The sequence below is a fragment of the Prionailurus viverrinus genome, chromosome A3 (genome assembly GCF_022837055.1).
Source record: "Prionailurus viverrinus isolate Anna chromosome A3, UM_Priviv_1.0, whole genome shotgun sequence".
Taxonomy (NCBI): domain Eukaryota; kingdom Metazoa; phylum Chordata; class Mammalia; order Carnivora; family Felidae; genus Prionailurus; species Prionailurus viverrinus.
In genome coordinates this window covers 87,368,358-87,382,153 of record NC_062563.1, presented here as the reverse complement: position 1 = coordinate 87,382,153, position 13,796 = coordinate 87,368,358, and the positions used below count along the sequence as shown (strand labels likewise).

General features: G+C 40.0%; 1 protein-coding gene across 1 annotated transcript in view; it reads right to left on the bottom strand.

The window, feature by feature from the left end:
• The window catches only part of GMCL1 (germ cell-less 1, spermatogenesis associated), a 38,256-nt gene extending 24,989 nt beyond the window's left edge, over positions 1-13,267 (bottom strand). The window contains exons 1-4 of the mRNA XM_047852915.1: positions 12,769-13,267; positions 4,832-4,955; positions 2,936-3,032; positions 1,494-1,591 (exon numbers count right to left, since the gene is read on the bottom strand). Of these exons, the coding sequence (XP_047708871.1) occupies positions 1,494-1,591; positions 2,936-3,032; positions 4,832-4,955; positions 12,769-13,028 (579 nt within the window). The 5' untranslated portion in view covers positions 13,029-13,267. The remainder of the gene's footprint in view (positions 1-1,493; positions 1,592-2,935; positions 3,033-4,831; positions 4,956-12,768) is intronic.
• Between the last annotated feature and the right edge of the window lie 529 nt (positions 13,268-13,796).

The window sequence follows — 13,796 nt, the reverse complement described above, 5'->3', positions numbered from 1 at the left end:
AAACTTTATTAACATTTTTTAAAGATCAAAATGAAACACTGACTGCATTAGGATTTTAAACTTACCTGGAAGTCACTGGAGACTACCCATCTCCTGCCCCCTCTACCTTCCTCTTAACATCTTATCTGTCCAGTGGATTATCCCTGCTTAATCTTTCTGTGATCCAGTTTCTCCTCTCCATTCTTACTGCTACTGCCCTACTTCAGACTCTGATTTGGGACTACTGCAGTAAGCTTTTGTCTCTAATGTACTCCTCTTTCCTTCAATACATCCTTTACATTATTTCCAAAGTATTCTTTCTAAAACATAACTGTCTTTCTTCTGATTAAAATCTTTCAAAAGTACCTACATTTGAATCTAAACTTCTTAAAAGGTACAGAGGGATTTTCATAATCTGGACTCTGCCTCCTTCTCTCCAACTCTTTTTCTTTTCTGTGCTAGCGTCATGTTCCACTCAGATTCTCTAGGACTCCATGTCACACATCTCCAGGTCTTAATTTGCTCTGTATAAAAAGCTTCCTTCCTTCTTCTTTCTTTGCAACATAAATACATTTCCAGTTTTCAAGACTCAACTTCCTTCTTTGCACCACCAGGTTGAACTGACCACTCCCTCCTTTGTTCATCTGCTAAATCCTACGGGATGTTTATTATCATACTCATGATACACTGGACAGTTCTTACTTTATCTCTGGGTCTGTGTATCAACCCTCCCTTCCCCCATTCCACACACACATTATATTATGAGTTCCTTGAAGCAGACTATATCTTCGTTTACCTTTGGATCTCTATTGCAAGTTTAACATGTTGCTCAATATACTTCTGTTGAATGAACAAATCTGTCAATCTACCAACAGATTTATATATATTCATGTGGTTTACCACAACTATTTCATAATTAAGAAAAAGTTGACAAAGTAAGCACTCAATGTCTTTCAAACCCATGAACTAAATGAATTAGTAATCAAAGCAATCTGCTTATGAACAGTCAAGATAAACCATTAATGAACTGAAATCTGTAAATGGACCTAGACAAATAAATTCTTACCACACTATAGTAATTCTACAGTATCTACATCCAAATACCTTGCATTCATGCTACACAGACATGATGATCCCCTCAGCTATAATAAATTGCTTTTAAATTTTATTTTATGAGGGCTGATGGGGGGTGGGAGGGAGGGGAGGGTGGGTAATGGGTATTGAAGAGGGCATCTTTTGGGATGAGCACTGGGTGTTGTATGGAAACCAATTTGACAATAAATTTCATATATTAAAAAAAATAAAAAATGAAAAAAAATGAAAAAAAATAAATTTTATTTTATTAGTATTTTTTTGGTTAAGCTTTTTAAATGACTTATCACAAGTGACATGTTTATATATTTCATTTTTATTTTAAAAGCTGTAAAGAGCTAAGCTTTTTCTTGTTTTTGCAATAGATACTTTGAACCAAAGGTCCAACTGTGACCCTTTCTTTGAATAAGGTACATACTCACCAACTGCAACATACAAGCTGCTGCTAAAATGGCAATAACTCGACTGGGCTTAATTAAGACATCATCTCGATACAGTGACCCAAATGCAACCTGCAGTGCTGAAAGCAAAAGTACAGGCATGGAATGAAATACAATGCTATCTATAAATTATTACAAAAATAACAATGACCACCTTCCCACTCTTCAGATGTATGCCTAAATTCAGGCATGCATCTGAATTTAGGATGTACATAACAGGAGAAGGGAAGTACACTAATTAAAATGTTAGTAATGGTTACTGATTAATGGAGCTAGTTTAATAACAATGTTATAAATTTCCATTTATTCTAGCTAAATAAAAGAGCTGGATTCTTCTACATCTAATCTTGATATTAGTTGGTGGTCAGAGTTAAGACACTCTTGGAAAAAGTTTTATAAAGATACCTCTGAGTAGACTAATCAGTAAGTACACAGACCCCATGATATCTTAACCCTGGTGCTTCCAGTGCTTCACTGCTGGGGAGTTGGGAATAGCTCTTGGCTCCTATCCACGCCACATGCTCCCCCAGTCACCCCAGCTATCTAGGCCTGCCCTTCCTTCTCTCCACTGCCACACTTGTGTTTTTAAATATTCTTAACTTTTCTCTTTGCCTATGTGGTGAGTACTGGTTATTTCCACTTGGGTTATCAAAGAGGGAAACAGAAAATGAGCACTGGAACAGAAATTAGGAGTACAGGCTGACTGATGAATGTAAGCCCCTTAAATCCTCTGGGCCTCAGCTTCCTCATCTAAGAACTCATAGCTCTAAAACAACATTGATTACGTGATTCATACCCTATTGTTCCCAGAGAAAGTCTTCATACATGGGGAATAATCAATAAACACTATTTACCTGCTTTTCTTTTTCTTTTTTTAAACCATTACATTTAACTATGTAATTTTAAAAAACAGTCACACTCTTCCTTCCTTCACCCTACATCCTCAATACCCCAGGCAGATATATTTACAACAATAAATAAACAGACTGATAAGGCCCATATGACTAAGTAGATTAAGGATAGGTAGAGCAAAATTGGGTGGCTCAGTCAGTTAAACGTCCAACTTCAGCTCAGGTCATGATCTCATGGGTCGTGGGTTCAAGCCCCACATTGAGCTCTGTGCTGACAGCTCAGAGCTCAGAGCCTGGAGCCTGCTTCAGATTCTGTGTCTCCCTGTCTCTCTGCCCCTCCCCTGCCTGTGCTCTGTCTCTCTCTCAAAAATAAATAAACATTAAAAAAAAAAAAAAAAAAAAGAACAGAATTGATAGAACTATGGAGCAAATCAGTACAAAGCTGTCACGCTGGGGTGTTAAATGGAGCTTTTATCTAGCCTGCAAAGTTAGAAGAAAATATTTATTTTCTACCAAAAGAATAAAAAGGATATGTTATAATTTTTGCATAGTAGTAATTATAGTGGTGGTTACCTTCTATATCAATATTCTGGTCAGGAATCTCCAGTTCAATTATGTTCATGCTGGATTCTTTCCAAGAACCACTGAACATACTAGAAAAGTAGCCAGACTTAAAAAAACAAAACAAAACAAAATGATTATCCAGTACTTTCTGGGTCTTCTGAATTATTTTCCCATTTCTAATTCCAAACAACTGTTCTATCAAAATGAACCCATATTATTTTGGGAGAAAAAGAATTGCTAATGTCTACAGGAAAAATGAAATTAAGATAAGGACACTTTTAAGTATGTCAAAATACTTTCAGTTTAGTATTATTTTAATGAAAACAAAACCAAATTCTCATATTACTATCTGAATTCCTATATTACTATTTGAGCCTCCCATTAGCTTTTTACTTAGTTAAAACAATTTCTGAGTCTATTACAGGTATGTTTTCCTTCTCAATGGCATTCTAAATTCAAGCTTAGAAAATATATATTTAAGTCTCTCATGAACATATGACAACACACAAGGTGAATACACAATCATGTACTGGGGAAGACAGAAGGCTAAGAACCTTCATACTGTTGAATCCTTACTGTATTACGGGCTGTAAAGGGTCCAAGCCAGTCCGAAGTCAGCATTAATGGGATGATCCCCAGATATCAGGATAAATCTAAAGTCTAGTTTTATCTAATCAGAAAATTCCAGAATGAACCTGATTCTTGGAAAGGTACCAGAATGGATGAAGTCTTTAGTTACCTTCTAGATAGCACCTCTCATAACTAGAATTACTTTGGAATAGATCAAATATTAACAATTTTACTGAATACTTAGTATGTATAAGGCACTGTGAATATAGCAGTTAACAAAACAGACACTGTTTCTGTCCTCAGGGGGCTTATTAGACTGTAGCATGTAGTTTGTCCTATAATCAGTACAGTTTCTCTTGAGAGTGAAAGCCTACACAGAGGCATTCTCATCCTTAAATTCACAAAAGTGCTCTCTGAGATTAAAAACAGATAGGACCCTATTCTCAAGTTGAGAGCAATATTCTGATATATTCCCTGGGCTATATACCTCTGGCCAAATTAAACTTGACTATTATGATAATGATTATGATTAAAATGTTATAGAAAAAGTTCCCTTAAAATACTTCTACTGGAAAATCTTATACTATACTGTCTTACCAGTAATTATTGTCAAATAGTGAAGAAGACAGAAAATATAAACTCCATAGGATAAAAACTGAATTGTTCCCTGTTCTATTCCCAATGCCTAGAACAATGATTTGAAGAAAGAATAGATAGATTTGATGAAAGAATGAGTAAAATATTTGAGCCATTAGAGCAACATTTTTTTTTTCCTTTTGAGAGTTTTGAATCTTTAAAATAGGATGGCAGATAGTAATATTTTCAGCACACAAACCAAATAGGTATATCAGCTAAATAAGTTGGTCTATATTTGTTGGGTCTTGTCTTTAAGTTAACTGCATTTTCCATTCAACCATAACTACAAAGGAACATTTCAGCTAAATTTATTCAATTTAAATAACTACATACAAAATAAACAAATTCAACAATCTTAATATTAGGCATTTCCACCCCCACCCCCCCCCCCCCCCCCTTTTCCCTCTTGTCAGCAGAGGGCACTAAAATAAGAACCTTATTGAAGTAATGACAAAAAGGTATTTGCTAGGCTGGTATGACAATGAAAATTCAAAATCTGTTTTCTAGACTAAACTAAGTTTTCACTAACAGAGTGTGCCATATTTTGATAAAACAAGACTGTGTGAGATGATAGGATTTAGACAACCACTATCCATGCAAAACAATTACTGTGAAATGCAATAAGAAAGAACAGGACTTGAAAGAGTTTGAGCTATTTTTAAGTGACTACCTTGCTTACTCAAATAGAAAAATACTTACTTGACATAAATATATTTTGTGTAAGTTCCACTCTTCTCCTAGAGCACATATCTTAATGTCACTATTTTCTCCATTCAAAAATAAGGTTTGATAAATATATTTGGATGTACTCTTTAATTTTTTCCTGTTAAAAGAAATGCAAATGTTACATATGTGTAAAACTGAGTGTTTTACTGATTTTGCATAAAACTCAAAATATTCCTTTTGTTCAATTTCTATTAAATAGAGCCAAGTTATTCATTGTGTAAAAGGAAAGAGGGATATTATATATTCAAATTTGCATTAGTACGTAAGAAACTAATGATAGTAGTAATCTCTAGGGTACTCTATTGCCAAGAGGGTTAATAGTGGCCAGCTAGATGGGATAGCATGTACAGGTGACCTTTCACTGTACACTCTTACAATATGTGTTTGTTGAACTAAGTGAATTACCTGTAGGTCAACACGTGATTTTTGCTTATTTCCTCATTTAGAAAAGAGTACTATGGAGGATCTCAGTACAGCTTCAATGCTACTGCTATGCAACTACAAAGTGCAGAACAAGAATAAAAATTTTACCTATCCAAGTAATTTTGAGAATAATTTATATCTAATCTTATTTTGGTATCAAACTATTCCTAAACTCATTAAAAGCATTTTCACCCTCATTGGTCAAATGGTTTGCAGCCTTAGATCAAAGGTTTTCAAAACTTTGCTCAATGGAGAAACGTCTTAGGAGCCACCAGGGATAGCTGAGGAGTGAACTCTGAACATCCTCACTAACTTCAACTAGGGCAGCATCACATTTTGAGGATTTCTGCATAAAATTTCATTTAAAAGATAACTATATATATATGTGTGTGTGTATATATATATGTGTATATACACACAACATACACACACACACACACACACATATATACATATATATAATTTTAATTTGATAATCATTGCTCAAGATGGTCCAATGAATAAGAAAAGTCCTAGGCAGAGGCCGATAAATACCTTTTTGTGTTCCTGGCCAATCCTGACAAGCTTTCTTAGTAAAAATTCTTAGTCTTTTTTTTTTTAATTAAAAATATTTTTAATGTTTATTTTTGAGAGAAAGAGAGAGAGAGAGAGACAGAGCACGAGCAGGGAAGGGGCACAGAGAGAGGGAGACACAGAATCCAAAGCAGGCTCCAGGCTCTGAGCTGTCAGCACAGAGCCCGATGGGGGCTTGAACTGCGAGGCCATGACCTGAGCGGAAGTGGGACACTTAACCAGCTGAGCCACCCAGGCACCCCAAAACTTTTAGTCTTTTTAAAAATCAAGTAACTGTTTCAGATGATGTCTTGAACCAATGTGTTTGACATGTCTTCCCAACAGACAGTAAAAACAGCACATGCTTTGGTAGTAGAGGCTTGGGTTTGAGTCCCAGCTCCACCACAGCTCAGTTACTCCAGATGCAAAGAGAATATTAATAGTAAGCACTTTATTGGGTTACTATGAGAAACAAATGAGACAATATAGTTTCTAGTTCCTGATAGCACCATCCCCAGATTGCATTAAAAGTACAGAAAGGGGGCGCCTGGGTGGCGCAGTCGGTTAAGCGTCCGACTTCAGCTCAGGTCACGATCTCGTGCTCCGTGAGTTCGAGCCCCGTGTCAGGCTCTGGGCTGATGGCTCAGAGCCTGGAGCCTGTTTCCGATTCTGTGTCTCCCTCTCTCTCTGCCCCTCCCCCGTTCATGCTCTGTCTCTCTCTGTCCCAAAAATAAATAAACGTTGAAAAAAAAAATTAAAAAAAAAAAAGTACAGAAAGGAATAAGCCCACAGTAGCAAAAAGGAAGGGTGGGTTTATCATCTGATAAGAGACCAGAATATATTCTGAAGGTCTAGGATGAAGGCTGAAGGCCATCTGCCCTTCAGAAGTGTGCGTGGGTTAGGAGAGATCTCAGGGGTAATAAAAGGCAGAAGTAAGGCACAAAGTGGGGAAATGTGTTCCCTTAATGGCCTCTTCCACAATGTATGAACACAGAGTACAGATAACCAGAGCACAGACAACTCAGGCATAAAGATTCCAATACTCTTCTAGAAAGGAGAGAGAGGACAAATCTATCAGGAGAAGCTGAGACTTTAGTATAGGTGGTGGCACCCCACACAAAGCAATCCTTATTCTGACATTTGGGGAATCTGTAGACTGTTAGCTCTTAACCCATTCACCCTGAATCATGGTCCCCAAACTATGTGTTAAAGCACCTAGAGCACCACACCAAACTCAGGGAAGTGTGTGGAATATTTTATATTTGAAGGAAACACAGCAAGATCTTTGAGATACCATGTTACCTACTACTATCATAGTCATACTAACTATGAGATATTTCTTTAGGACCAGAGGTACCATTTAAAAAACTACTGAGACTCTAAGGGTGCTGTGAACAAAAAAAATTTGGGAATTTCTGCTCTAAAATGAAGCATGCCACACTCATATCCAATTTAGTAATCAGTCTTTCTACTTAAAGGGAAGGCTTAGTTTAATTTACTCAATTAAAACACACACACACACACACACACACACACACACGCACGCACGCACATGTTACTCATTCTAAATACCAAGGATCACCCAACAGGAGGAGAATCTGGAGTATTCAAGACCATTAAAAAGACAAACCCAGAGGAAATACATTAATTCAGGGAAAAGAGAACTTAAAACACTCTAAAATTAGCACATCTAGATATAGATATCTGAGATTATTACATTTATAAAACAACAGGATACTATGATAAAGGAAACAAGAAAGAAAAGAGCTCTTCGAGATTAAAAACATGGTTGCTAAAATTAATAAGCCAAAAGAGAGGATACTGAGAAAGTTAAGGAAATTTCCTAGAACATAAAGCAAAAAAGACCTAGAAAGGACAAAAAGAAAAGAGAAAGAGGTACAATCCAAGAAATCCAAAATCTGGTTTAAGAGGAGTCCAAGAAAGAGAAAACAAAGATAACAGGAAAAAGGAAATTATGGAGAAATTAATGGAAGGAAATTTTTCCAAACTAGTCTCCAGATTGTAAGAATCAACCAAGTACTGAGGCCATTAAAAAACCCATACTTAAGCACATTCTAGTTAAATTCCAAAACACCGATGAAAAAATTCCAAAATTTCCAGAGGAAAAAAAAAGGCCACCTAAAAAGAAAGTTAGACCAGCATCATACTTCTTATCAACACTGTAGGCGAGAAAACAACGAAGTAATATCATAAAGGATATGAAGTTATTTTAGATTAGATTTCCATACTCAAAGGATGAATAAAGTTAGAGACTAAATTTACATTCAGATAAGCACAAATTACCTCCTTTTGCATCCCTTCTGAGTAAAATACATGAGGATACAGTTCTCCAAAATGGGTGAGAAAGAAAAAGATACAAGCTACAGAAAACAGTAGATCCAATCCTAGAGATGGGATGAAAGTAAGCCCCAGGATAAGCACAGACCCAGAAAGCAATGGTTCCAGAATGGAACGGGAGGATGAAGGGAACCAAGAGGGAGGTCTTGGGTTTAGAGGAGGACACCATGCAAGCGCGTTTAGAAAGATAGGAAAACGTGAATATATAATGAAGGGATATTATTCTTTTGTCAGTGGTGGGGGGGGGGCAGTTAGAAATTCTAGGAAAATTAAAAAGCAATACAAAAACAACAACAAACCAACTATCATAAGAAGATACAAATGAAAACAGGGCCTGACTTTGAAAACTTGATGGAATGTAGAAAAAAGATTCCATTTAACTACAAGGTTAGAAAATTTCTCCAACAGAAAAACAAAGCGTTGTGACACTGGATCCAGGAAGTATGGTTTATAATCCTAGCACACTACTTGACTTTGTAGTGAACAATATTTACATAGTTATAATAACAAATACTGTTTACTAGGTTTCAAATTTTACAACCAAGGCACAGCAAACAACCAAGATCTGGTTGCAGAACAGATGAGTTCCAACAGTCATGTTAATGTAAAAGTAAAATATGCAACTGTCAAAAGGTATGAATGAAATGGAAGGTGGGCTTGGTAGCCAAAACTTTTCATGGAGTAGCTGGTTGAGGTGGGAGAGTGCTCAGAACAACCTCAGGGAGCATAATTAGTGTCAACACACAAATTTCCAGGTCTTAGTATCTTTTTACACACTTCAACCACACTGGGCTGAATAGCCAGGCCTCTTCCACTGATATAAAACATACTAAATTCTGGATGTATTTTCTTTTCAATTAATTTTTAAAAATTTATTTATTTTGAGAGAGAGAGAGAGAGAGAGAGAGAGAGAGAGAGACACCATGTGACCATGTTGACACAAGGGCCAGAGAGAGAGAGAGAGGGAGAGAGAATCTCAAGCAGGTTCCACATTGTCAGCTCAGAGCCCAACTCAAAGCTCGAACCCTCAAACCGTGAGATCATGACCTGAGCTGAAATGAAGAGTTGGATGCTCAACCATCTAAGCACCCCTAAATTCTGCATGTATTTTCTAATAAAGGTTTGCTTTAAAGACTTTCCATTCTAGTCCACTCATGTAGTTCAGGGGTTGGCAAACCTTCTATGTAAAGGTCTGGACAGTAAATATTTTCAGCTTTGTGGGCCAGACAGACTCTAAGCAAATTTGTTGGCATCCCAGTGAGCAGCTGCCTGCTTACCAGCCTTAGCCGACCACATCTCAGCTTCTCTACCATCTAGTGGGCTACAGCCTTACCTCCTCCAATATCTGAATCTCACTCTGGGAAAGATGGCTCTATTCAAAATTTGTTCCTTCCTTGGATGTTCTCAGTCTGAGAAGTGGTGAATTGCTCCCTCTATCTTCTATTCCTATACATTTTTAGAAATCTCTTTACCTTAGTAGTTTACCTTCAGTAATTAATTCCCCTTTCCTTGTTAATGGTTATATTACATTTTCCTTTTTCAAATTGCTGCATGATTTCTCTTTTGAATGGATCCTGACATGGCACAAAAACAGACACATAGACCAATGGAATAGAATAGAAACCCCAGAACTAGACCCACAAACGTATGGCCAACTCATCTTTGACAAAGCAGGAAAGAACATCCAATGGAAAAAAGACAGCCTCTTTAACAAATGGTGCTGGGAGAACTGGACAGCAACATGCAGAAGGTTGAAACTAGACCACTTTCTCACACCATTCACAAAAATAAACTCAAAATGGATAAAGGACCTAAATGTGAGACAGGAAACCATCAAAACCTTAGAGGAGAAAGCAGGAAAAGACCTCTCTGACCTCAGCCGTAGCAATCTCTTACTTGACACATCCCCAAAGGCAAGGGAATTAAAAGCAAAAGTGAATTACTGGGATAAAAAGCTTCTGCACAGCAAAGGAAACAACCAACAAAACTAAAAGGCAACCAACGGAATGGGAAAAGATATTTGCAAATGACATATCAGACAAAAAGCTAGTATCCAAAATCTATAAAGAGCTCACCAAACTCCACACCCGAAAAACAAATAACCCAGTGAAGAAATGGGCAGAAAACATGAATAGACACTTCTCTAAAGAAGACATCCGGATGGCCAACAGGCACATGAAAAGATGTTCAGCGTCGCTCCTTATCAGGGAAATACAAATCAAAACCACACTCAGGTATCACCTCACGCCAGTCAGAGTGGCCAAAATGAACAAATCAGGAGACTATAGATGCTGGAGAGGATGTGGAGAAACGGGAACCCTCTTGCACTGTTGGTGGGAATGCAAATTGGTGCAGCCGCTCTGGAAAGCAGTGTGGAGGTTCCTCAGAAAATTAAAAATAGACCTACCCTATGACCCAGCAATAGCACTGCTAGGAATTTATCCAAGGGATACAGGAGTACTGATGCATAGGGGCACTTGTACCCCAAAGTTCATAGCAGCACTCTCAACAATAGCCAAATTATGGAAAGAGCCTAAATGTCCATCAACTGATGAATGGATAAAGAAATTGTGGTTTATATACACAATGGAATATTACGTGGCAATGAGAAAAAATGAAATATGGCCTTTTGGAGCAACGTGGATGGAACTGGAGAGTGTGATGCTAAGTGAAATAAGCCATACAGAGAAAGACCGATACCATATGGTTTCACTCTTATGTGGATCCTGAGAAACTTAACAGGAATCCATGGGGGAGGGGAAGGAGAAAAAAAAAAAAAAAAGAGGTTAGAGTGGGAGAGAGCCAAAGCATAAGAGACTGTTAAAAACCGAGAACAAACTGAGGGTTGATGGGGGGTGGGAGGGAGGGGAGGGTGGGTGATGGGTATTGACGAGGGCACCTTTTGGGATGAGCACTGGGTGTTGTATGGAAACCAATTGGTCAATAAATTTCATATATATATAAAAAAAAATAATTTGAAGAAGTAAAAAAAAAAAAAATGAATGGATCCTGACATATATATTTCAATGACATTAAATGCAAGTGGTCTAAATACTAATTAAAAGACAGAGATTATCCTAATGGATTAAAAAAGATGCTAGACCCAACTATATGCTTTCTACAAGATACCTATTTTAAATATAAAGATACAGGTAAAAAAGAAAACAATGGAAAAGATATACATTTTAAACACCCAGTAGTAGTGGAAAGTAGTAGTGGAAATATTACCAGGGATAAAGAGAGACATTTTTGTAATGTTAAAGGAGGTCAATTTATCAAGGAGACATAATATTTACAGAGCACTTCAATACCAGGCACTGTGCATTATATGGACCCTAAAAGGCAAGTATTGGGGTGCCTGGGTGGCTCAGTTGGTTAAGCATCAGACTCTTGGTTTGGGCTCAGGTCATGATCTCATGGTTTGTGAGTCCAAGCTCCACCTCAGACTCTGTGCTGACAGCACTGAGCCTGCTTGGGATTCTCTCTCCCCCCTCTCTGCCCCCCACCCCCCTCTTGCTCACGCTCTCTAAATATGTAAACAAATACACAAAAAATAAACAAACTTAAAAAAAGGCAAGTATTAATTTCTCCATTTTACTTAAGAGGAAAAAAGGCTATTAAGCTCAGAATCTGAGCTCTTTATACTATAGTGACTCTACAAAAAGGTAACTGAAGAATTTGACAGGGGTGGGGGTGGGTGGTGTTCATTTCTGTAAATAAACAACAAGCATTCATACATAAAACTCTATGAAAGATTTTTAGATAACACACTATTAACAGAGGCTATCCATGATACTTTCATTTCACAATAAATGTTACATTTGTGTAGCAAAGTTTTTCAATCTTTTTTTTTTTGAAGTTTCATTTAAAATACTGCATTTATCCCACTGATCTTAAAGAAAAAAAGGCAATCAGATTGCTTTATGTGGAAACGTATTCTGTGCATAAACTACGTTCTAATTTTCTAATTCACAAGTAAACATCCTGTGTTTCAACTCTTTGAAAAAAGGTTAAGCAAGCTGCAGCAATGACTTACACATATCCACGGTCAACGTTCAAGTACTAGAGGCTCTAACTTTGTTCCCAATAAGGAACAAATGTACACTGCTGATAAATTTCACCTTTACAGTTAAAGAGAACTCTCGTGTGTGCACTAACTTCCCTTTACACTGATGGACGTGCCCCTTAAGGTAACCGGATGCAAAACAACTTCTCCTGCCACCCACTCAGAGAGGAGGACAAAGGTGTATTACGGAAGGCCAGCCAGCCTTTGGAGCCTAAGGTTTAATGAGGCGTGAGCTCTGGCTTGGCGTTTGCCAGTCTCATCTTGGGGCCGTAACACCACTCGGGCAGCGTCTGTGGTTTATAATCCAGAACACCAGGCGCCTCCCAAGGCGCCTCCCAAGGCGCTCCCCATCCGCCCCGCATCAGGCTGGCTCCCACGTTTCCCGGGCAAGGGCACGTCCGCTCCTCACCCGCTGGGGAGCGCCGCACCCCCAAGCGCACCCGGCGCCGGGCTTGTCCCCAGGCGGGGCCCTGGAGCTGCCCAACAGGTGCGGGCGCGTCCCTCCACGTACCTGCGCGGGGTGTTGAAGAGTCGCTGCTGCTCGTCCCCTTCCTCCTCATCCTCGTCTGTCTCGGAGTCGGGGTGACAGTAGCAGAAGGCCCCACTGCTCCTCTTGCGCTTGCGGCTGCCTGGGCAGTAACAGAAGCCGTGGCCCGCAGCGTCGCCGCCAGACTCCGGCCTGCGGGTCGAGCCCCCCGCCCCAGAACCCGGCTCCTGCTGGGCTCGGGCTCGCCCCGGGTGGCGTAGCACTCGGCTGCTCAGGGAGCCCATGGACCACGGCTCCCCAGGACTTCAGGGAGCGCACCTCAGGGAGCCCAGCGGAGGCGGTCTCCCGCCATGGCCCGGCCGCCGCCCGCCTCCACCCAGCCCAGGTGCCTACACGGCCACCTTCTCACGCGCAGCCCCAACCGTCGCAGCGGACGCTACCGCCTCCATCCTCCGCCCCGCCCGCCGCGTCCAGCCGCGCGGCGCGCCGGGACCGCAGAACCTCGCCCCCTCGCTATCGCAACAAAGCGCGGACCGGAAGGCGCGTGCGCGCGGCGAGCCTCCGGAAGGGGCGGGGGAAGCCGAGTGTGCGTGGTGGGTGGGGCCTGCGCTGAAAGGTAAAGGGGGTTGGAACCGGGGAGCTTGTCGGTGCGTAGGCGGCTAGCGGCCTGCTCTCCGCTTGGGTCTCGCGCTACCATGAGATTTGGGGCCAATCTGGATTTTAGCGTTACTTCACACACCCCTTTGTATTAGCCCGACCGGGAGTTCCAGCTCATTGATTGTTTCTGCAAAAGTTCCTTGAGTTCCGGATACCTAGTAGGCTCTGTGCTAAGTAGGGGCAAAAAAGATGGTGCTGTTTGGGCTCTTCCTTAGAGGAGCTCACCACTAGTTGGGATCACGCCTTGCGGGCATTTGGCAAGGCTTCCTCGGGGAGGAGGACCTACTATGTGGAGTTTCGTTAGGCCTTTGTGTTTCTTAAACATCGGCCTTCTGCCGCCCTAGACGGGTTATGGCAAAGGTTCCCTGCACTTCCCAGCTTCCCTTCTAGCTGCA